Source organism: Apis cerana, linkage group LG5 (assembly GCF_029169275.1).
Source record: "Apis cerana isolate GH-2021 linkage group LG5, AcerK_1.0, whole genome shotgun sequence".
Lineage (NCBI taxonomy): Eukaryota > Metazoa > Arthropoda > Insecta > Hymenoptera > Apidae > Apis > Apis cerana.
This window is the reverse complement of record NC_083856.1, coordinates 4,189,323-4,215,734: the sequence shown is the minus strand read 5'-3', so window position 1 is coordinate 4,215,734 and position 26,412 is coordinate 4,189,323. Positions and strand designations below refer to the sequence as shown.

General features: G+C 30.8%; 2 protein-coding genes and 1 long non-coding RNA gene across 3 annotated transcripts in view; all 3 read left to right on the top strand.

Moving 5' to 3' along the window:
* Positions 1-1,226: 1,226 nt before the first annotated feature.
* On the top strand, positions 1,227-7,190 carry LOC108001423 (probable cytochrome P450 6a14). Its single transcript, XM_017062424.3, has 5 exons — positions 1,227-1,735; positions 2,495-3,017; positions 3,221-3,442; positions 3,651-3,902; positions 4,016-7,190. The coding sequence occupies exons 1-5, from the start codon at positions 1,397-1,399 to the stop codon at positions 4,186-4,188; spliced, it is 1,509 nt and encodes a 502-aa protein (XP_016917913.2). The 5' UTR covers positions 1,227-1,396; the 3' UTR covers positions 4,189-7,190.
* Positions 7,191-7,922: 732 nt separating this feature from the next.
* The window catches only part of LOC108001403 (hemicentin-1-like), a 45,722-nt gene continuing 27,232 nt past the window's right edge, over positions 7,923-26,412 (top strand). Inside the window, exons 1-2 of the mRNA XM_062075568.1 lie at positions 7,923-9,027; positions 9,159-10,346. Of these exons, the coding sequence (XP_061931552.1) occupies positions 10,262-10,346 (85 nt within the window). The 5' untranslated portion in view covers positions 7,923-9,027; positions 9,159-10,261. The remainder of the gene's footprint in view (positions 9,028-9,158; positions 10,347-26,412) is intronic.
* On the top strand, positions 18,682-22,492 carry LOC114577966 (uncharacterized). Its single transcript, XR_009829890.1, has 3 exons — positions 18,682-21,607; positions 21,935-22,138; positions 22,273-22,492. It is a non-coding gene; the product is annotated as an uncharacterized LOC114577966 (long non-coding RNA).

The window sequence follows — 26,412 nt, the reverse complement described above, 5'->3', positions numbered from 1 at the left end:
ATATTCTAGAATACCTAGAATATTCTAGAATATTTTATTAATAATATAAAATAAAAGAATAGTGCATTAAAATTTCATTTATCATCGTGTCATTTCTCTTGTTGAAAACATTGTAATAAATTCTTATATACTTTAACAAATATTTAAATCGTAGTTAATTATATGATATCAAAGTTTGAATTTTAATTCATATTGACAATTTGCTCAAAAATTCAAAGGAAATGACAATATCATATTTAAAATAAATATTTCTAAAATATTTTCTATAGTAACAAATAATACAAAATAATACAAAATCTAATTAAACATTATCATAATTGTTTAACGTTTAATATTTTGCAATCTATCTTACTTTCTTAACAAAATCGAATCGGTTCATCAAGCTCATTCAAAATTCACACATCACGATCGTCAATTTTACTCGATGCTACGCGTTATTAATACATTTCCCCCTTATCGATCAAAAACAATCTTTAATATTTCAGTAAAGTTCAACGAATATTCTCGAACGTATGAAATTCGTCGCGAGTCAGGGAAGCAGAAACATGAAATTATTCAAGAGTCGCCTATCAGAATCTCTATCGTAACCGAGTTCGTATATATCCTGCATCGTGGTGAACTATCAAAGGACAGCTTCAAGTAAATATCTAGTCAACTATCGCATGAGTTTACATCTAAGCAATTCCCAAATGCATATTCTTCGAGTATCTGCATTCCCTGTATATCTTTTCTTTCAGCTCAAGTACTGGTTCTTGTTGAATATAAATGATGTCCATTAAGAATCGGTTCTCCGATCGGGGCGAAGTATTTGCAACAACTTGTTGCCGAGTTATTTCGATATTGGAAATATATTTCTGAGGCTAAAAATATTATAATACAAACGCAAGAACGATTGTTTATTCAATATGGATATTCAACATGGACATTGAATTGAATGTGGAAATAGATCAGAGTCAAAATGAATAATCGCGTTTCGATCGTGGAATTTGTGGATCTAAATTTTCGAAATCAAAAATTTTATTAACATATTTGAAACTATTTATAAGATTTTGCAAACGTCTAGAGTCTACATGTATAAATAATAAAAGAATAATAAACATGATGGCTATTGACATTGTTTAGGAATGCTTACAATGAATCAAAATAAATACATCGTTTTTAAATAGAGCTATCGTATACTTCGATAAACTTCGACACTCGCCTATATTTAAGCTCGCACATTAGCAGCTTCGCATTCTTGATGGCATCGTCGAAGCGAACGTTTCATTAAAAAGATATTGAAGAATTGATTAAAATACTTTATTATTCATTTATTTTCTTTCTATTCTGTTCCATGTTTGTATATATATATTCAATCTTTGTACAGAAAATTTAAAGAATAAACAAATAAAATACGATGACTTGGTTAATGATAGAGACTGTTGGCCTAATCGCCACTATATTTTTCCTATTGTATTATTATTCTATGTCGAGGATGGATTATTGGCGGAAACGTGGCGTCAAAGGGCCAAAGCCTCTTCCGTTTCTGGGTAATTTCAAAGATGTGCTCCTGGCAAAAGAATCGACCATGGATTGTTTCGAAAGAGCGTACAAAGAGTTCAAGGATGAGCCAATAATCGGAGTGTATGGAGGTCATGAACCGTTGTTAATTTTAAGGGATTTAGATTTAATAAAAGACGTTCTTATTAAAGATTTCAACAAGTTCGCTCAAAGAACTCATGGTGCTATACGAGAGGTACGTATAAAACAGTATGTTTTAATTAGAATGAGTTATAAAGTTTTTTTTTTTTAAATTTTTTAAAGATTCTAAAATGAATGAATATAAAAAGTAGCAATAATTTTAATTTATATTGAATGTTCGACAACAATGGTTAAAGAAATTTTAAGAGATAAAGATGAAAATAAGATGAAAGTATAAAATGAAAATGATAAAAATATATTTGGAATTTTGTATTTGAAATGTATTTCATGATTTTTTTAAAAGTAATTATTATTTTCTTAACTATTAATCTCTACATGATTATTGAGATTTTTTTTTATTTTAACTATAATCTGTTCATTAGTTGTGACATTATTTAGACGTTAATTATTACATAATATAGTGACAATATCATATTACAAATCAGTGAGAACATTATGTAAAAGCATTTTCTATTTTTATAATAATTCTTTTTTATTTATTTTACCAATTTATATCTTATATATAATATATTTATTATATTTATTATACCAATTTATATATAATATATTTCATCATATATAGAATATATATAAAAAATAGAAAAAGATAATCAATATTTCTATCATTACATTTTCTTTTTCAATTATTATATTTAATTGTAATATAATTTTTATGAACATATTTCCTCCAAAAAGTTATAAAAGAAATTTAATATTTAAAAATGATTATAATTTATATTTTTATTCCACGTGAAATTTTCTTTTGTCTTCATCTTTCAAAGATAGATGATGACAAATTTTTATAATTTTCCAGGTTGAACCATTATCCGAGCAACTTTTCCGATTGGATGCAGAAAGATGGAGACCCTTAAGACTCAAACTTTCATCTTTCTTTTCGTCAGGAAAGCTGAAGGAAATGTTCCACTTATTCGTAGAATGTTCCAATAATTTTGAAAAGTATTTAGAAAAAATGGTAGAAAAAGGAGGATCGATCGAATGTCGTGACGCTGCTGCAAAATTTACTACTGACGTGATCGGTGCTTGTGCCTTCAGTATTCATACGAATGCACTTACAGATGAGAATAGTCAATTTCGCAAGATGGGCAAACAAGCTCTCGCTACAAACCTCCAACAATTTCTCAATGATAGATTGAGAGAATATCCCTTCCTATTTAGAATCTTTGGACGCTTCTTCGTTGATCACGAGGTCACTAATTTCTTTCTAAATGCCACAAAAGACGCCATAGATTATAGAATCCAGAACAATGTGTATTTACGAGATGTCATTGATATTCTGGCAGATGTTAGGGAAAATCCAACGAAATGTGGTCTTAAAGGTATAATAATTTCTACATAACAAAACTTTGAGATTCTTTTGTTTTAATTAAATCTTTGAATCTTTTTAAATCAAGAAAATAATACATAGGGTATGTGTATATTATCAATTAATTAATTTTTTTTTTGATGATGAAAAAAAAATATGAAGTTCTGATGGATTTTGAACATGTTACAGACTATATAATATTGTTTATTTTTGCAGAAGCGGACAATTTCCTCTTGACATCACAGGTTGTTCTTTTCTTCCTTGCTGGTTTCGAAAATGCTTCATTAACGATCAGCAATGCTTTGTACGAGTTGGCATGGAAGCCAGAAATTCAAGAGAAAGCTCGCACGGAAATAGTGAATGTTTTACAAAAATATGACGGAAAAATCACGTACGATGGTTTGGAAGAGATGAAATATTTGGAAGCGTGTATTTTTGGTATAATTAGTCTCAATTTTTAGAATAAAACATTATTCCATTATTAATTAAATGTATTATTTGATTATTATTTATTATTAATTATTAATTATTAATTAATTTTTAAAGTTAACTTTTTTTCATGCACTTTTGCGAGTAACTTAACTAATTATTAAGATTCATTAAATGAATATTTTACATGTGTGAATATTGTTTCTTTATTTTTTAGAAACATTGAGAATGTATCCAGTACTGCAATGGTTGTCGAGAGTAGCGATGGAAACTTACACGTTTACAGGAACAAAAGTTACCATTCCAAAGGATCAACAAGTCTTCTTGCCAATCTATGCTATACAAAGAGATCCGGATATTTATCCAAATCCTGATAACTTTGATCCTGAAAGATTCACCAATGACAAAATTAAAACTAGACATTCGATGGCCCATTTACCATTTGGAGATGGCCCAAGACATTGCAGTGGTAAGACATGCTTTTCTATAAAAATTTTTATTAAATATAGAAAATATATAGAAAATATCGAAGTATAAAATATAGAAAAATGATTTTTTTTATAAAAATATAAAATCTTTCAGGAATAAGATTAGCAAAGAAGCAATTAAAGATGGGGTTGGCCACAGTTTTATCAAAATTCAAAGTTGAAGTATGCGAGAAAACTCGTAAAATATATCAAAAAGACAAGAAACCACTATTTCTTCTTCAACCTGTTGATGGTATACATCTGAAAATATCAAAAATTTCGGTTTAAAAACAAGATAAAAAAATAAGATAAGTATAATATCTTTTTTTCTTCTTTTTATCCTGTATCATTTATGATTATTTGCTACACGATTATTGCTCAAGAATTAATCGAATAAAACATCAATCTCACAGCTATATCTTATTGATCAAAATTGTACATAAAATACAAAAATATGTATGAATATTGATTCTTGATAAATAATGATAAATAAAAAAATTGAATCGGAAAATAAATTTTTTTATATTTATTATCGATTCCAAGAAATTATAATGTTAGATAATAATGTTGTGAGATTAATGCTAAATTAACATAAATAATAAATTAATAAATAAAATGGTTTTATATATATATATATCGTATACGTTTGTACAATTCTATCTTCAGTCTAATAATTTTTTCGTAAAATGTAAAATGAAATATTTCATCAAATAAAATATTGATCATATTGTTTTTTGGTAAATATTCAACTTTTTATTGTTTCGTTTCGAATCCAATATTCAATAAAAAAGTCACTATAAACAAAGTTGCTATTATAAGTGGACATAATAAATGATTTTTCTTTATATCCTCTTTGATATAGTAACCGTATTCAATCCGTTCCACAAAAATTAATATCTTTCGAACATTGTAACTGTTATATTTATTATCGCAGTTATATCGACCAAGATAGGAGGATAGATTATTCCGAGTAAATCCGTTCTAAAACCGTTATAGTTTTTCAAGAATAAAAATCGTTAAACGAAAAATTCAACAAAAGATCGATCCAAAAGAAATCCATCGTGATTCCAATATTTACCTCGAATCTGGATCTCCTCGATCCCTAGAGTTCGATTCAAGAACGAGGATTTCGTGTCAGCAAATCCGATATCCCATCTAACTGCTTTCTTGGTTCAAGAAACTGCTTTGATAAACGCCATGAAAAATCTATTGTATCCTTGGATCCTTGAAATATTGAAATATTTCCCTTCACTGAATCGTACAAACGTATACTTTATCGTCGTATATTTCAATCATAAGTAACTTTTGAGTGTAGTGCCGTATTTTGATTTGTCGTATATGAAAATTTATAATATTGTAATTATAATCAAGCTTCGATAACCTGAATCACAAGAAAAGCTTCAAGTTACAAGCTCAAAGTTCGTCTTATCGAAGTTTTTGAATATGGAAAGTTTAACAAACATAGAAATTTTGCACAAGTGTTAATATCTTTCCAATTGTAACAGAGTAATTCGTAAGTGGTCTTACCTTGTGACAGTGACATGAATAGTCACAGTGACTGAGATAAAAAGGAGATGACATTCGAGGCTAAGGAGTTGAAACGAGCAGCTCTCATCACACCGTTTTTCTCTTTCTTAAAGCTTTCCTTAAAAAATTCGTTTGTTTCAGCTATTTTTATCATTCTCTCGTTCTCTCGAAACATGATATAAAATGCTTTTTTTATTTAAATATTGTATATTCATCTCTTCATCATTTTCTTCCTTCTCTTATTTATATTCCGTATGAACAACGGAAGAAAACGAATATTTTCAATTTTAATTGTGTGGTGAAATTCTATTTGTATAAGTATGAACATTCTTAACAAATAATTTCTTAATCACTGAGTTTAGTTCTACAGTCAAAGTAATTTCTACAATTATAAATTGCAAAAATGTAAAAGTTTCTTTAAAAAAAAAATTAAATTCTTCCTCTTACGTTTTTTTCTAGCCATCTTCTTTGATTGATAATTTTCTATATCGAAGTGAAAACGAATTATGAAAAATCTAGCATCTGTTGTATTATCACAATGAGATATCTTAAAATTCTCAGTACCCCACATCGCTTAGCCAGTGTGTATTTTGAACTTAACCCCTTTCTTAAGGTACGTCCTAGAAAACTTATTGCGGAAGCAATAAACTTCCTTCTCGAGCAGCCCATTGTCGACTTTTCTGGGCTTTTAGCAATCTCGTCGTAATTATAACGAACGTGCCACCTCCTGTCTCATTCAATGAGATTCTTTGTACCCACCTCGACAGATTATAATCGAAGGGATAAGGAATTCTTTTTTAAATCGATGTCTTCGAGTTTAAGATTTCTAAAGTGATATACGTTATTGTCTTGATAAGAAGTAAAGAAAATCATTTAAATTGAAATTTTTCGATATATTTTAAGTTGCACTTTGTTGTAGTTTTTATATCACCTTGATCAGAAGTTTTAAAAAAATATATAATAAATCAGATCACAAATATAGATAGCATACTGTGACATAATTTTTAACAAATATCAATTCTTGTTAAAAGTTCCTCTTAATAGCAAAATATGAAATGATTTCTAGCATACATTTTTACAATCATATATAAATATACATGCAACATTAATTACGTGATTCGATAATCAAAGTTGAAGAATTTGTTTGTATCTCCATGCTGTTCTCTCTATTTTTAGGATGATTTATAAAAAAAAAAAAAAAAAAAAAGGTTGAAAACGAAAAGATGGGGAGAGAGAAAAATGTTATTCCCTTTATTTACGGGTTCACGTCCGTGAAAAAAAGGCGAGAAAGCATCAACTCGCGATACATATTTATGAAAATGTTCATTCGAAAGTTCGACATTCAAATGGGACGGTTTTCAATTGCAGGCGGGAAAGTTTTTTCTCGGATGGATGGAAAAAGCTGGCCACTGTTTGGATAACGGCTGGCTCGACTTTTCCCTTCAGAAATATTGCAACATTTCGGGACATACGAATCCATTTTTGCCCTTTCTACCCTGTTTTAATAGGTTTCCAGGCTTGTGTTTGCGTTTCAAAGGGCGATGAAAGTTTGGTAAAAATCGGCTGAGCGTGGTGGCCCGCTGTTAAGTTCATCCCAATGCCGATGGAGGGTGGTAGAGTAGCCATTTCCGGGAAACTGATACATAGTTTGTAACAGAAAGAATTAATGGAAATCAAATGTTTGCTATATTTGGTTTTAGTGCATCTGTAAATTAGATAAATTTTAAGTTAATAAATTCGAATGATTATTAATTGAGATTAAAGCAAGTTATTGATACTTACTTGCAATTTGATAATGTAATTATATTTTTCATTTAGTGGAAGAAAATTATTATCATTTTTTTTTGGAGATGTAAATAATCATACATGAATTTTTATACTCTTTTAATAATATATCACATGATATTATTTTTCTAAAAGTGTTTCAAAGTCGTTTTTTTTAATTTAATCATTCAATGTGAAATATATGAATTCATATAAGCTTGTGTCGTATTACGAATAAGTATTTTTTATTTCACAGAATAAAGTAAAAAATAATTTCGAAAATCATGTTGATGCAGAAATGTTTCAATTATTAACTTAAATATATTAAATATCTATAATATTTTAGTCGTATGTTTAAAATAAAATGTTAAAAATATATTTTTTTAAAATCAAATATTTTTTCACGCTTTTAAACATTTTAAAGAAATATTTTATTTCAATAATACAGTTCTATTAAAAATTATTTACGAATTTATGCAGAGACTATTGATTGCTCGGGGCAAATGATAGATATAGAATTAAGATGGTTGAAAACTTTATATGTATTCAAAATTAAAATTTTGATAAACTTTGACGAAAGTTTACTCGTATTTTGTTAATTCATGTAGCAAGTTATTGATTTTCAATTTCTCACCTGTTATATTCCTTGTTTATATTCCTACATTGATTTATGTATATTCATATTTTTTACAAAATATTCAAAATGCTCGATATTTAGTTACACCTTCTTCATGTTACAATTGATTTACCGTTGTACGGTTTGTTTTACGTGTTGTTTTCATATTACAATAATAAATTTAAAAATAATAAGTTGACTAAGAGTGACATACGAACATATAAATTATCGTATATTATACGATATTCGTTCAAGTATTGCGTTGCATGGCAAGTAAATTCAAATAATAAAGCATGTTATCGAAGGATTTTAATAAATTTTTAATATTCAATGTTATCAAATATTTCGCGTATAAATTATCTCATTGTATAACGAGAATCACATTTGCAAAAAATTTCAAAACGAAATATTTCTGAAATATTAATCTTGATTTTTAGATCACATGATCCGTGATAAGCAAGATCAACGTTCCTCTCTACGTCGGTTCATCAACCTGATCATAACATGCACACACGGCGTGCGGTGCCCAAATAATTCGTAATCGATTTTAAACGTTTCCCCCCTAATTCGGTGGATAATGAATGAATAGTAAATACGGCATTCGAGTTTCTCACACCATTTTCTAACATTTGTCTGTTCACTGGGGGTTGAACAAGGGGAATAGCCTGTAGTGATCACAGCGCGGCAAGAGGGGGGTATGAAAAGTGGTCGGAGAATGCTTTAAGCTGGCGCCGAAGGGTGGCGAAATCGCACGAATCGTACCGAGCCGAACCGAAAGCTCGGTTGCCCCTGTCAGTAGGCCTGCCGCAACGCAGCAGTTAGCGCGCCTTCCACTACGCGCGGAGATTACGCGACTTTTTCTCGGAATTCTGTCGTTATTTATCACGCCTATACCTTATATTTTGCTACTAATATCCTTTTATTATCGTTCGTGAGCAAAGCAATCAGAGAAATAGATCGTTTCTGGCCCTTAAAAACTCGCGATCCATCATTCTCGTCGTGCACTGCATTCGGCATTTTGTGTACGCTTTTAGTCGCCGCATAGATCTTATAATTCAAGGTGGTCCCAGTGAATTCGACGAAAAACTAGGGCTCGAACAAAGGAGATATAATTAGAATATAATCGGCACGCTGGTTTACAAAAAACGATTGTCCTCGTTCTCGCAAGCTTCTCGGTGGGGCGCTCCGGGGAGGATGAGTGAAAAATCCATCGATTTCGAGTAAGCAAGTACTTATCTCTAATCGGTCCACGAGTTATCAGTTTTACCTGTAAAAATACCGTATAATAATCGTGTCGAGGATGAAATCGAGATTGTAACCATTCACTCGAAACGATTCACCTTCTATTCAGTGATCCTCGTCGTGATCGTGGCAAGCATCGAGAAGCTGTTGGAATCGGGAATAGGATGACTGCCGTACATCATCACGGTGCATGATGAAACGGCTCTGACGACAACCTCTCCGTGCAACCTCCGACGCGATAACATCCGATGGACCCTAATGACATCGGCCCAGTGTTATCGTCAGTATCGCCGGGGCCGTCTATTTCTGTATCGCGTCGAACTCCTCGCCCTACGCGGCAAACTTTCTTTGAAAAGGACCCAGGTTGCGTCGTTATTGGCGAACGATGACGACATGAGCCGCTCTGTGATTATGTGTAACCGCGTATGAGGCGGTAGAGAGAGTTAATGAACCGTGGACGGCGCGTACGATTAGCCGAAGCTCCATTAATAACCGACCAACGGGGTTTGTGCTCGCAACGGGGGACGCACGCAGTTGCATCATGCGAGGGGTGATGATCGGGCAACTTTGAAAAAAGACGAGCACCCTTGCCGGCGCCGCATTCTCGTTCGGACGTTTGGTGAATGAACCTCCCTTCCCCTTCGCATTCGATGCATCCGCTCGATGTGCATCGTGTAGGGCGCGCATGTGTACGTGTACGTGTATGTGTCGTGTGTGTGCGCGCGTGTACGTGACCGTTCGCGGTCACGGTAACTGAAACACGGTTGATCGACAGTTTCTCAGTTTACGAAGCTAGACATCATCGATTATTTCGAACGTGAGCAAAATAAAAATCCAACTTGTTCGTAACTCATTGGATATATTTATATGTATACATATATATACATAAATATATATTCGCGTGAGTTGGTGAAAGAAGTAGTAGGGGATCGCGGTGTGAAGTTACAGAGGAACGAGTGTAGTGTGAAGTTCGCGTGACTCGCGTCGTCGTCGTGGCACACGACGGATAGCCAAGTTGAAATCCCAGAAGACGGAAGAGAGAGAATCGGTTTGAGAGAAGTGAAGTTCCAACCCATCGAGAGAACTAGATTCATTGAAACTTATCAGCTATCTCGGCCAACTTGCTATCCTGGAGTTAAGGAGGAGGAAGATATTCGTGGGGGAGCAGGGGATTTGCCAGGACTCGGTCGTTCGGTTGCGCACGGTCCCAGGATGAGGGGGATGCTTTTGCTGATGAGCATGATGATGGCTTGGTTTGTCGCGGCGGAAGTTTTCCTCGGCGACGTCGACGAGCCGAGTAAGTGATTGAAACTTCTGATTTCCAACCGAGCTCACTCGGAGAGGAACGTTCAATTAAGATGCAAGAATAATTCTATTGTAATGTCGTCCATGAGTATTTATTTATTTTTGTGAGGAGATAATCATCGCGTTCGCCATATTTTCCTAACTTTTTTTTCGAAAGGGTAGGATATCGAATTTATTTGGTTGACTTTATGTTTTTTGGTTTTTGTACTAGTAACAGTAGAATGTAGATTTCCAAAATTGCTTTTTCTTTTATTCATTTGGATGTATGTGTAGCGATATTTGAACGTATAATATTTTTTGTACGTATAAATATTTTTTGTACGTATAGATATTGAATACCATTGTCTTTGAACAATTGATGTGATAATTTGGTATCGTGCTTCAAAATTTTCTTTTACGTTGCATTTCGTTGTAGTGTTACGAATAATTTTACTAGAAATACACTACAGTTGATACATGTGTAATTGATTGAAATATTTAAATTAACACGTCATTTTTAACACGTACAGTAACTTTCACTATATGAAAATTTTTTAAATATAAATATTAATAAATAAAAAATAATTATATCTATTAAATGTTTTTTCCAAACGAAACATATTTAATAACGCAAAATTCATTTGTAATTATTTATTATATAATTTTCGTTATAAAACCATATATTGTGGAAAATATTAACATCGTCATTCATTTTGCTTCTTGAAAAGCGAATGAATAAATTACTCATTTCCCTTTTGTAAAGGAATTCTATTATCCTATTATTCTATTGAACCTATTCATTTCCTCTTTTGAGGTTTAAAATTTTATCACTAACCGATATGAATAAATGAAACAGTATAGAATATAATATCTTCTTGCTTTAAAGTCTTTTATTATTCCTAAGAAAAAGTGAGAATATTAATTAAAAAATATATTGTGGGAAAGATATATTTTTTGTATATTATATCTACATTCTCTGAAAGTAATTATGTCATAAGAAAGATTAAAGATCAATTTTCTTTTTTCGAATTAGATACTTAATTTTTTTTATATTCATATTTATATTGAAATTTTGTGACACATTTCACTTTGTTCAACTTTTATTACCTTTAATATTACACTTCTTGGATTATTATTGATCTAATAGAATTTTTCATCGTTAATAAATTTCTTAAGTTTGATGATTATGAACCAGAAAGAATAGTAGTACATTAGAAGCTTTTACGTTTATTGAAACGTATAAATTTAAAGACCTCTTCCCCTTGTTGGCATCTCTTCTAAACAGTTCTTTTCAGATTTATTCGCGTTGTTTTATCATTCTAAAAACTTTCGAAGAATCCCATTATGCCCTTTATAATTCACACAAATCGTTGAACGTTCCACAACGATCATCGCGAAGACGATAAATAGAATCGACGATTTGGTATTAAAATTCGGTGGAACGTCGAATGGCGGTTCACCTCGTCGATAATCGCGTCGAGGGTTGTCAACTCCCTTCGTTGAATTGATCGCGCCGAATATAACGTAATCCGTCAAAACGTAACCCGAACCGAGTGGGATCGTTGCAATTACGGTTCCAATTAATGCGTAAAGACAACTGGCCACTGGTGTCAGTCATTCGTAATGACGCTGTCGGCGGCCTCATAATCGTTGTGAAGCATTTACGAACCTCGTGATCGAGGCGAGCGTGCTCGATGACTGGCGGTAGCGTCGAGAGGAAGGAAAAAAGAGGGAAGGCGCGTTAATTTCAGCGTGTTGGACGATTGATGCGATATATGCACGTGGACAGTGTGGAGAATTTGGCTGTCAATAGTTGTTTTGCGGCGGGCACTGCCTCGGTTTCCGTGCTCTACGACATTGGACGGCACCGCAACCCGTTTATTTAATCGATGCATTATGCAAATTGACATAACGGCTCCACTTCGGATGCAGTAATCGACCACCGTCTCTCGACTGATTCACAATGGGACAATGTGTACGTTGAATAATTGGCAGTAACGTGCTGCGGCTTCGAAATCAAAGCTACTGAACTTCCTGTCCGTACCTCGGGGGCTCAGAACGCGATGGACAGAATAGGTTCTGTTGGGTACAGATACTGACTTTCGCCGATGCCACGGAAGTTGGATTGTTTGGAATGTTCGTTTCTCGAGGATTAGGTTGGGGATGGTTTGGTTATATAATTGGTAGATTGCGGATGCTCTCCGCAAACTCCGTATTCCTTTTCAACAGGAAGAAAGGAATGGAGCTTTAACTTGGTTTACCTATTTGTTTCAACATTGAAATACAAATACATATTTTTCATATTATAGGAATAACGCGCGATAAAAGCCGATTTTGATCAATCGACATAATCAAATTCAAATTAAAAATAATTCAATTCGCTTTAATCGAAAGAATTAACGCGGAAAGTTTTTAAATCAATTTATAATCTTCAATATGTCGTTAATAAAATCGTTATAAATAATATTATCTCAGAAATAAATATATTTATCGCATAATTTACCTTAAATCTCGATTAATCTGTATTAAAATTAAGAAAATTTTAAATCGCTATAATTTCAAAGATAGTGATTTTTAATCAACGAATCAAGGATCGTTAGAAGCGCTGAACTTTCCCCTTTAAAATGGTTTTTAATTTATCTTGATACGACTTCTGGTTCCCGAGATATCGTCGTGTAAAGAAAAGGGTAATTTTTAATCATTTATGCTTCTCATCCTTGTCACTTATTCAGATCTCTCGCTCGCACCTCCTCTCGCTGACCTATCCCACACTCTAGACAAGTGAGAGACGCATTTTCTAGAATTACTGCGCTATTCCTAGAAGAACATAGTATGCACTTCCAAGAAAAAAAATATAGATAATGGCTCATTCGTAGTCTTCGCGTCGTTTTAAATATTATAACATCTTTAATCAAGCTTTATATCTAGGCAATTGATATCGGGATAAAACAAAAAGCAATTTCAATAGCATAACTTTCTTTATTTCTTGAATAGATTTTGATGACAAAATATTTGATATGTTCTCATGTTTTTTATATGAAAAGAGGAAGTTTCATTTTTGAACGCAACGATCTACATTGTAATATAAAGTATATAAAAATATAATTTAATACATGTTACATACTATGATACTTTTTGTATATTGAATATTTAAATATGTTTTTACAAAATCTTCAATAAATTTATAGCATTTGAGTCTAATAATTAAAAATATATGATCGAGGTTACTTTATTTATATTCATAATCGATATTATAAATTTTAAGTAAAAAATATTTTTAGGCTACAAAGAAGGTCTTTATATTTTCTACGTATTTTTATATTGATCCTCTTATGTACGTCATCTAGCTAAAATGGAATTCTTCAATATGTCAAAGTTGTAAAGGTGAAAATCTTGACAGAGTCAAAAATAGATAAAACTATTTTAATCATAAAGGAAAGTAATTCGAGACTCAACGTTCATTAACTTGAAGTTTTCAATACTCTCCCATTGATTTAAATTTTATTTCTGGAGATTAGTTTTTAAAAATTTCGAATTATTAAAAAGAAGAAAAATTAAATTTAATTATTAATTACACTTCCTGTAAATTAATACTTAATGATAATAAGGAAGGAAAATATGTATGAAAATTTCATTAGCTTTCATCACAAATTAATCGATACGTAACAAGATTTAATTAATTCAGATAATGAAGGTAACGAGTAAAATTTATAAGCATTGTATACGTGTATTAAAGGATGTTCGTCATCACAGGTGATTATTAGAGGAAGTTAAACGTACAAACAGCAATTAAATTGCACATATGATAGACATAATAATTAGTATATTATGCGTTAGAGGTTTGAAATACGCCTCTTTATAGATGCTTCAACATAAATTGCATGAAAATTGACACACCAGAGAATGAATAATTTCTCGATAGTTGAATTCATATCATCTCTATAACTTTGTTATGTGCAAATATAACTGTATTTAAATAGAAATCAAATACTATTTCTTTGCTTATTTTCTGTTCTTCATATTCTTTTGCAAATATCCTTTGTTTTAAAAAAATAATTATTATATATATATTTTTGATTTAATTTTTATATGCAGTATCAAAATTTTATTACAAGAATTGTTTTCTTTTATTAAATGAAAATATTATTTTTATTGAGTTACTTATATATAAAATATATAATATATATAAGTACTTATACATATTACTTATATATAAAAAAATTAAATTAATTTTAAAAATTTATCCAATAAAAAATATAGAAAAAAAATCTTGTTTGATTTATTAATAATAGAAACAGTTAAGATTCAAAGATTAAAAGATAGAAATTTACTATTACTTATTCTGTTGAAAAATTTGAAAATTATGATAATGTGATTATGATATAAATATTTTTTTCTAGCTGTTTATTCTGCAATATCTTCTTTTTTCTCAATTCACTGTACTTATGTTTTGGACCAATAACATTATACCAATATTCACTTTTTTTACAATTTCAAAAAAAATTCTTCTATCAGTAGATTGAATCGATAAGCAGAATATTTTTTCGAGCCCTTTTTATACACGGAATCATTTATCGTAAAGACAGATTATGGTACTGCATATAACATGACAATATGATGGAAGACCTATCCTTCCTCTTTACACAAAGTGTATGCAATGACTTAAGGGACGAGTACTTAGCATTCCTATCTGCCTTTTACGTTTGAAATTGCAATAAACTCACGATAGTACAATGCAAATAACGAAAAACCATGCAGAAATTCGCTGTTTCGACGTCTAGTTGCTAGATTTGAATATATTTTACAAAATATTCCGTAATTTCTTCTCTATAAGAGCTTGATATCGACTAATTTTCGACACGCGAACCATCTACGTTATCATGTACGTTATTCATCAGAATTTCATTACAATAACGTGGTAACGTTGTATATTTCAACAATGTTAGAATTATTAAATAGCCTGAATAATTTATTTTATTTCATATTAAATATATGTTATCTAAACATTCTAAGCTGAATATCAGTCCATTCATATGAACATTTTCATAATATAATTGAATATTTTTGATATATAATTAATAAAAAAATTAATTCATTAAGAAATTATTGTGTTGATAATATCATTTCGAAATTTTTAAATAATTTAAGATACATTGTTATAATCACTTTAAAGAAAATATTTAATTAAATCAAGAATAGACGGGGAAGAAAATTAATTAATTTATTAGATTTCTAATATACGAATGCTTACTTCGATATTTCACATAAACAATTCTATTCTACTATATCACTCTCTTTATAATAACTTCATTCTCTTTCATTTATTTCATTTACAATATATTTTTACGTTCATCTTCACTTTCAGTCTCATTTTCTACTTAAAAAAATACGGATCACGCAAATATAAGCACAAGAAATATAATACAATTGGAACAAAAGGTTGGCGCGCCATCCAAAATGTCTGGAACAACGTTCCACTTCCTGTCCCGGCATAAGCAGCGACAAATTTTAAATAAACGGGTGAAATAATTTCAATGGTTGGCGGACTTTCTATCTTTTAACTGCTTCCGCATCCGAAGTTTCCTGTCGGCGTGGCAACTACTTCGTAGTAGAACACGAACACCCGCGTTCCATAGATGTTCCTTGATTAGGAATAAAGAGAGAGCCGCGAGTACGAACCTTGGCGGAAGTGGTAGTGAATGCGCGGAAAGAGATGACGTTACTCGTGGGACGATGTTTGCGTGGTGCAACGCTGTCAGAGAGAGAAAGAGAGAGAAGAAAAAGGAAAAAAACAGAAGAAAACAGTTTGAAATATTTAATGCACGTTGGTCTCGACAGTGAAATCGAGCTTTTATACCAAGATTCGTTGCGTGAAAATAGAATTTACCGTAACGAGCTGCGATATCTTTTTTTTTTTATATATATATATACAAAACTTGTGCACGTTACTTCTTGTTTGGATTAATTGTTTGTACATACGGAACGCGAGTTTTAATCCGTTGCAATGGAACAGGTAAAATATCTTGACTTATTCTTGAAAAGTTTCCGTTGTAAATTAACGAAGTTTGCGGTAAAAATCTCTCGTTGCGATAAAAGTTATTAAAACGATGTAAGTTATTTCTTTCGAGAATGTCGTTTAATTTCTCTCTCTCTCTCTTTCTCTCTCTCTCTTCTGTTTTTTGATATCTCAAGATTTATCAAGATTTTACTTTACTTTATTTTGCTTCACAAAAATAACTTGGACGAGAATATTGTAATTTTAATTTTGATTTTATTCGAAGGGATGTTTACATTTACTTTATCAACGATGGACGTGATATAATAGAAACTTTATATATGAACATCTTCGAAGAATTTCATTTCTTGGGTAGAGCTTAAAATAATAGAGAATAAGTTTTTGTAATTAATGCATTAAAAAAGATTATTAATAATGATCATATCGAAATTATATTTTAAAGATAATTACGTTACAATTTCATTTTAAAAAAAGATATCTTTATATTTCGAAACAATTTCCTCGCAAAAAGAGTTCCATTCGATCCGATACTGTAAAAATCACGCAACCATTATTTGATTCGCTGCCCGTTTTTTTGAAAATAATAATATTGGTTCATATAGAGATGGTAATTTTAAGTGGTACACCATGTATGTTATATTTCGAGGGCGTTTTATGTACCTACAATTTCGCAGCAGTCACGCGTGTAAAAAACGCATTTTCGCGCTTCGCCACGTGATTTTTCGACCTGCCACAGGGTACGATTCGCGAAATTCAGGAGATGTACAAATGGTGTCGTCGATCGCTTTTACGTGATTTATGAAATTCGTTTTCGCACGATCATTTTACCTTGTGCTTTTTCACATTTTTTTTTTTTTTATTTTCCACGATCGATGATCATATTTCATATTTCATATCTATCGTAACGAATTTTGAAACATTAGCATCAAATGTTCGTCATTTAAAGAGAGACATTTTGATTATATTAATTTAATGAGACAATATGAAAAAAAATGGAAAAAATGAAATGCAGTTAATCTTTATGCTATTTGAAATCATTTGAATATGAATAAATTTTGTATAAAAATTAATTGGACAATGATCTGGCATATAGCGAACATATTAGGTAAATTTGTGAAAAAGAATTTGTTTAAATTATTTATGAAATACACTTTGAATTGCTTATATAGTATGAACTTCATAGATAATATAATTCAAACAATTTTTAAATTAACTTATTCTTTGTTATATCTTTTTTTAATTTTAAATTTTCAAAAATATCTTCATTTCCTTTGTTTACAACTCAATAATTAATTTAATTATCAAATTATAAAATTACTTATTTTGCTACATTTCTCTCAAATCCTGTCGAATAATAAAAAGAGATATAACAGAGAAAAAAGAATTGGAATAAAAAAAATAGTTTTATCACATTAAAATTTCTTTTTAAATACACTTAAATAATATACAAATCTGATATCTATCTAAGTAGAAAATATTTACATCTGTCAATGGTATTAACTTTTATCTCGATATTCTAAAAATCTCTGCTATAATCGCTCAGGAATACGACAACACTTTCAACGATCATTCTCTTTTCAGTGAAAATTATCACAGCAAGCGTTTCAAAATTCCGTAATAATGTAATGTAAGAGCGAGTTGTAACAAAGCCTATCGTTGTCGACGTTATTAATTTGCAAACTGGGCGAGAAAGGTGGCGGAAACCGATGAAGAGGTAAGGGAGGAGGAACGAGGGGATCGGTTCGTAAATCACTCCAGAGGATTTATTATCGAGTATATTCGCGAGGAACGGGTTGGTGCTCGACGACTGGAAAAAGAGTAACGAAATAAAGTGAAACGAAGGGGGAAGGTAACGCGCGAGGAACGGCGGGCTCGCTTAAAAGGAAGACGATAGGGTAACGAGTATGGATCCGGTTAGAGCATCGAAAAAAATGTCGATACTATTCGCTGCGAAAGCGATAGGGCAACAAACGAGGGGAAAAAAAAAAAAAAAAAACAGGGAGAACTCGATCTCCGTTTTCGTTCGAAAATTCGATTCGACCTGGACGAATGAGTTGGCGTGTCCGAAATTTTTCGGTGGAAGCATCGGTTGTAAAAATTCCACGTGAAATTGGTGCCAAATTGAGAATAATGCGTCGGTTTTGAAATGAATCGGTGTGTATAGAATTTTGTGATTGTGTTTTGTGTTTCTGTTTCGTTGTATTTTTAATGATCGACTCATTATCTCTTTTTGCAGCTTGATTTATTATAAAGGAATATTTGAAAATGGATTTTTTATGAAAATGTGTTTGCATAGAATTTTAATTTAGAAGAAATGGTGATTTTGTATATTGCATTTCATTGTAAAGATTTAAATTTTGCATTCTCTAAAGTAAAGCTTTAAATTTGTTTTAGAATTAAAGTAAAAATGTAACATCTGTAGACATCTATTTTTCGCTGAATTTATCAATTAATTTGATTGAGTATAAATTACGAGCAAATATTCTTATAAATAATGTTTAATAGATAATATGACGAGAATAAAATAAAACGAAAATTGTGTTGGAGAAAAGTTTTCGAGAAAAATATGTTCGAATGCCAGTCAAATGGATGTGTACCTGTCTTATTCCCCAGTGAATATCAAATAATCAATATCCAGAGAATTTTTCGTGAAAAATAAATGAAAAATGTAGAAAATTTTTTTCTTTAAAGCTTCGTTTTCTTTAAAAATTCATCGACTGTAAGTATTTCTGATTGAATCGTTGACTTTTCTACTTATAATGTATTGATCATCTCATATGATCATAAATTATTACCATTCGAAATGAACTTATTGAAATTTGTTTATATAAAAATCACTTGTCTTTGATTTGTTCGTATATTTTCAATTTTTTTATTGAACACGAATAAATGTAAATGTAAAAATGAAAATATTTATGCAGCCACCAGGACAAATGTATTGGAGACACGAGGATATAAGAACTCTACCCTTATTCAACATAGTCTGAAATATGTATAGTTTCCCCTATGGAAATATAGATAAACTAGAAAATTCTGCCATACATCAAATATCAATATTTTCCAAATATCGACACTTTCGAAGCAAAGAAATTCAAAGTTGTATATGACATGTCTATTTCATTTTATGACACGTGTATTCTATTTTATAAGGAATATAATTGTTAACGGATTAATTTAAAAAAATTATAATCGTCAATGAAAAAATATAACACGAATTAGCCGAAAAATTATTAAATGATTTGCATTATTTCTTTATACAACTCTTACAAATCTGAAAAAAAAATAGTTGGTAAATCAACTGTCGTAATATCTAAAATATTATCATAAATCATACAATGAAAGTTTACTAGTTTTCATAAAAAAAAATTCCAAGCATACAATCCTCGAGAACACTCCCTCGCTTATCCGCTGATAGAATAGCTTCTTCTGGCAAGTCGATTAAAACGAAATGCAGATTTGTCGACGATCGATCCCCGCAATAACGGCAGGATTTAGCTATATAGTAATGGATTTAGATAGACTTCGGAGTACGATGTCGAGTTTCGTTGCCAATGCTTCCCATTCGGCGGAAACTTTCAAAGGCAAACCTGTCTCTGTTCACTGTAGCTCTAAAAATCGATCCATTAACCGCCTCAAAAATCCACTTTTATCTGAGAAGTATCTCGTGCAGTGATATAGATCTCAACTTCTTGTTATATTGATTTAATCCTCGATATAATATATTGTATCTCATTTGACAATATCTAATAAATTCTCTGTATTTATAAAATAAATTTGGAATTATAAAGTTAATCACATCTGAACCGATTTGATAATTGTATTAACGTAAATGATTTACGTAAATCGGATAATTTCATCATTATTCAAGAATTTGATATGTTTCCGAACAAAAGGGAATATTAAAAATATTTAATATACATGTATTTTATGACGTTATATTATTATTGAATTTATTATATATCAATTGATTAAATATTCATATAAATATTAAATCTCGTATTATTGAATGGAAAAGAAAATGAGAATTCTTGAGTACAAAAAAGAACTTTCCAAAATAAAAAAAACAAAAAGAGATTCCGTATTACCTCCCTAATATATATTTTTATATTATTATAAAAATTCTTTCAATATTGTTTAACTTATACATAAGATAAACGTACCTATGTACACGTTTCATGTACTTCTTTACTTTCTTTGTCACCATCTTTCGTAAACATGTGTACTCTCTTCTGAAAACGTTATACGTATACACATAAGGTCTGTCGAGTCTTTGTAAGTCCTCTTACGCCCAACTTATCTCTAACAAGTCGCTATCTTTTCCGCTCCACATCTTCGTAAGGCTGTCCCACATTGTTCTAAAGAAAATATATTATTGATTACTGGAGCAAATTAATATCTTCAATCAGTATTTCAGAGTGGAAGGAAGACCGATGTCTATCCCCACAATTTATATCCCCACCTTGCAAAAATATCGAGCCATTCGGCCAACCTTCATTAATCTTTCATCCCCTTGATGGATCACTGACAATCGCGTCGTAAAAACTTCTCATTTCTCTTGATGAAAATTCTTAAACGAGATATATATTCTCATATCTCTTTGTAAACGTGATACTGATTTTTTTCCTTATCAATTTAAACATATTCAATTCTTCAATTTTATTCAGTAGTTCGATTCAGAGCCACAGACAATATATAAAATTCCAACCCTGCTAATTTTCTGCCTTTTACACTATTCAGATGCAAATGGGCTCTTAAAACTTAATAAATCTTATAATTTTATTTTTCATAGCTTTTCAGCAACGTTTCAATAATTCCCTAGCTTCTTTATATTCAGAATTATATGTGCTGTAATGTAACAAATTCTTGTTTTTCTATTCTCATAACTGCCCATAGCTTTATCCTTAGCATTATAGACGCTGTTATAAATTCTATACGGATCTTAAGATCTCTAATTCTTTGGTTTCTCTTGCACACTTTTGTATCCAGCATTGCGGCTACCTCGCAACATTGTAACCTCAGAGCACACTCCAAACTCATAAATTCCAATTTTCTCTGTTCGCAGCTCTATTTTCGTAATATAGTAGCCACACTAAAGTTTTGAATCTCCACTCCGCTAATTTGGCTGCCTGTACCTTTGCCCTTAACCGAGGTAACCCGTGGCAAAATGACAAATTGAACAACGGTGTCTAAAACTGATTATCAGATGGATCCCAATGGCGGCGCCACGTGTTTATCGCGTGGCTATAATTCCGTCCAGGGTGAGGAGAGTAAAGAAATTTGCATATAAAACAAGCAATTTACTCGGTTTCCATGGTATGCGGGGTTGGAGGGGGGATCATTACTCCTGCTTTGAAGGGTAATGGAATAATGCGGTCGCCTTGTGTTCGTTTTACATCGTTATACCGGTTATCGGGAATTTGCTTTGATTATATGGTGGAAACGCACGGCAATTTCGGCGTGGCTATATTAATAATTGAAGATAATGGATGAACATAGGACACGGCCGGCCGACGTTTTCGATATTTAATTTCATATCACGATGCTCGAACGGCTAACTTGCTCTAATCCTCTTTCTCGTGGTCCAGATATTTATCTATACCCAATGGATCAGGAATAAATCGTGTTGAATACAAATTGATCGTGCACACGGTTGATAAATGGTATTGTTTCTTGGAAAATGACGATAACGATTTATGGAAATCTATTGGCGGTTTACGATATTTTGGATGTGATAGGATAATATAAAATGGATGATTGATTTCATTGATTTCATAATAATTGGATATTGGGTAATTATTTAGATTGTCCAGTTAACTTATTCTTCAATATTTAGTACTTTATATATTAAAAAATTGTATATTTGTTATGATAATGATAAAATGATATAAATAAACAGATTGAAATTTCTTTTTCTTTTATATAGATGTATTTTTATCCCTAAAAAGGGAAAAGCTTCAAAAAACTGTTGTAACTGTTAAATTGAATTGTAAAAAAATTGTCAAAAAGCGCTGGAAACAAATCAAAATATAAATTTTCATTAATTGAAGCTATTTGTAACATTTGTGTTGCTTTTGTGTAGCCATAAAATGGATGAGTCGCCTTTATACGTATATCATAACGAATGAAATATATTTGAAATAGAATATTTGATTGTTTATTTGTTTAAAACTAAAACTTTATTGAAAATTTTTATTAAATTAATAATTACAATTATAATTTAGATGATATCTTAAAAGTATTTAAATATATACAAAAAAATTGTATTTTATCCCAAAAAGTTATAAGAATTTGAAATTGAAGACGAATATATAAAACATTTTCTTTGCAAAAATCTCAAAATAAAAATTCATTTATAAATAACAATTATGTATTTTTTAAAGATATTCTATATAAATTGTATATAAAAAAGCTTTACAAATTACGAACATAATTTTGTCATTACGTTACAATCCTTTATCGAAAAATACTTTCAACATATTGTCGCCTACATGAGAACAAAAGTAATTAAATCGAACATTCCATTAACGTGATTTCCCCGAGTGATTTTCCAGTATCAGTGAAATTTATAGTCGTTGAATAAACAGCCGTTGAAAGGGATTACTTAGGAAACGAGGTCGCAAAAATGGGACGCATCAAGAACACCACGTTTTCTCCTTACCAACGGCCGAAACTGCAACAAACCGTGAAACACAGTTCCCCCTCATTCTTAATCTACTTTCCTCTTATTCCACTTTTGCAAAGGACAACCGAAAATCAGACTCTAACTTCGACGTCTTCCCTTCAAATCCAATACGTTTCGTTTGGAGGAATCCGTCTCATGACAAAGTATCAAGTCCTCAACTTCCGCCGAAATCCGGACGTGTATTCCATCCACGTTTCTATTTTCCTGTGATTAATTTAATTCTCTTATTCGTCGTGTCGAAATTATTAATCTAAATTATTAATCCATGATCACGAGATTGAAACATATAAATGAGTTAAAAATAGACGCATTGATGATGATCATAGCGTTGCATAGGAAAATAATGATATGTGATCGTAATTTTGTTTATTAGTGAATCGATTAAAATTTATTCTTTGTCACGAGTGATATTGTACTTGAAAAAATCTTTGAGTTAATGATTTTTTTTTTATATTTTTAGTGAATATTTAATATGCATAAAGGATGGAAAAGTTTTTTAACATAATGAAATTTTCTTGTCAGAATATTTAGATTAAATTACGAGACATTCAAACTTGTATAAATTAGTGGTAAAGTAGAAATTATTTAGACGTTTCAATAAAAGTTTTCAATTGTGTATATAAGTTTTCGTTGCTTCTGCAACAAGATTGTTAATAAATTCAAAACAAAATTGAAATGCAACCTGCTGCGTGCTAAGACGTTCCATTTTGATCTATAAATGCAAATTACTCGTAAACTGTTCACTACTTACAATCTTCAAATTACAATATCCTCTAATGATCTTTTAACAAAAATATCTTGAAAAGGAAAACTTTTTGTAGAAAAAAGAATTAGGTACATCTTACATCTTGTATTATACAATTCCACTATAAAAAAAAGTTAGAAATTTATTTACGAAATCAACAGGAAAATTAATTACGTCCTTTCGAAATTACTTTATTCTTCCCCAGATGACATATTACAAGTAATTTATATTTACAGATTAAAATTGGGCAAAAAAATTTTTACAAATTTGTACTTTTAAAAAAAAATTCTCATCGGGCAAAAACTGAACGTTGATAAAAAAAAATCAATCAAAAAGCACGTCGTTGAACCATTCTCGCGTACAAAAATCGTGAAAATCTAAATATTATTCGACGATCGTGCATATACCATGAATGAGAAGAAGAAGAAGCATGGATAAAATGTTGCTCGACAAAAGGAAAAGCGTGGAATCCCGAGTTTCTAGTAGACGGGATGGAAAAATGTAATATGGATGGTGGCGCGTAAACGATAGCGCGCAAGCACGAATTGTGCGCTCAGACAAAAAGCTCGACAATCACGGGACGAAAGATGGAATGCAAAAAATTCTTCAACCGGTAAACGTCCTCCTTGCTCCGCCAAGAAGTGTCCCAACTGAGCGTCATTATTGCTTTGCATTTATAGCCTCATTCCGCGTCCCTTCCCCATTGTTTTCCTAGGGGCGCTCGATGGTTGGGGGAGGGGGATGAATAATGTTAACGGGAGCTCGTGGAATTTTCTCTTTGAGCGGAGTCATCGTGTTTACGCTGTTAAACGTCTGAATAAAAATTGAACGATTATTATTTTTTTGAAAATTGAGAAGATGATGATGGAAAAAAGAATTTATATAAATAGAGAAAGAACTGGAGATATTATTTCGACTTGAGAGATTCGATTGTTAAACGCATTTTGTTATTTGTAATTTTTATAAAGTGAAAAGTGCTATCCATTGTACATTTATTTTTATTGGAATAATATGTAAATTTTTGTAAATTTGAAAATTGTTGTATGAAAATTACAATGTGAATACCTCAATACTTATATAATATAAAGTGTACAATATGAAATCATTGGCAATTTCAAATTTTGATGTAAAATTATGTAGTTGCAAAAAGTGATGGGAATCTCATTTATAAAATTATTCATGATTGTGTTGAGCTTGCATGAATATATTAAAAAAATTCGCTTCGGCGTTATATGTAATTTTGTATTATATAATCTTTTATAGAATCTATGGTTGAATTTAATAACTCATCCCATATAGTGTAATTTCAACACTAGTTTTATTCATAAATAAACAACAGGAAGTTAATTCTATTTTTCTTCCTTATATTTTTTGCAAATTAATTTATGAAATACAATGTTTCATTGACATTAATCAATAAGTTCAAAATATATGTATTTTGTTATTTCAATATTCTTACGTGTAACAAATATTTTATTGCATGCAAAATATAAAAAACTGATAAAATTTGTTTATGAAATCCGTAACGAATCCGAGAATAAAGATAAAAAATAAAATTGAAAATTAAAATGCGTAAAAATGCAACGAATATACTATTAAAAAAAATGTTTTTTTTTATAAACAAAGTACGCAGTCGATTGAAGAGTATTATTTTTAAAATAATATGTTGAATTGATATATTTATTCTTTGATGATCAAATTTTTATTTAAAACTCCAATTTATTTAAACAGATACATAGCCATATATCAATATTTGTCAAGTAAAACGTTTCTCAAAAAAACCAATATATAGCTGAAATTATTTGCACATAATTTTTTAATGAAAATTTATAAAATTCTTGTCATTACGTGAATGTACAATACCTATCTAATTAATATGCTATAATAAATAATATAATATTGTGCAAATATTTTTTATTGCATAACAAAGATTATCATAAACAAATAACTATATTTTACAAACTTTCTATTTATTTATAAATTTTAGAAATTTGATTATTTATATTATATAAAGTAAGTTATGACGTTTTATATGTTTCATATTTATTTTTGATTCAAAATTTTTCATATCCTTGCCCTAACCATCAATGCCAATTCATCAGAAATCACGAACCGTGAGTAAAGCCAGTCAGAGCTTAGCCTCAGAGTTTTTAGAGAAAATGAATCCCAGTAGATAGGAATTGTTAAATGATCGCGGTGAGTAGACTTGTGGACGGCACGTTTTTCCTTTATCTTTTTCATGGGTCAGTTATATTTCAGTGTCCAAACTATCGGAAAAGCGATCTTAGATATCGAGATCGTTCTTCATGGATCGCTCTCGGTCTCTCGCTGTGCTATCTTTGACACGCTCCACTGTATTCCTCTTTCCTATCGTTTAGTCATCGAGAAATAGTCCTCGTATTAAAGATAAAATTGTGGCTAAAAATGCGGTGATTTCAAACTTTTACTTTTGATCGATGAACCTTTGTTGTTTAATCCTGTTTAAATTACTCCCTGTTTAAAATTTATTACGATAGAATAAAAGGATAGAAGATATTACGATAGAATAAGGAGAAAAAGAAATAAAAAAGAAAGAGACAGGAATAAAAACCGTTAAAGAAGACGCGTGAGTCGTGTGGACAAGTATTGGGCAATAC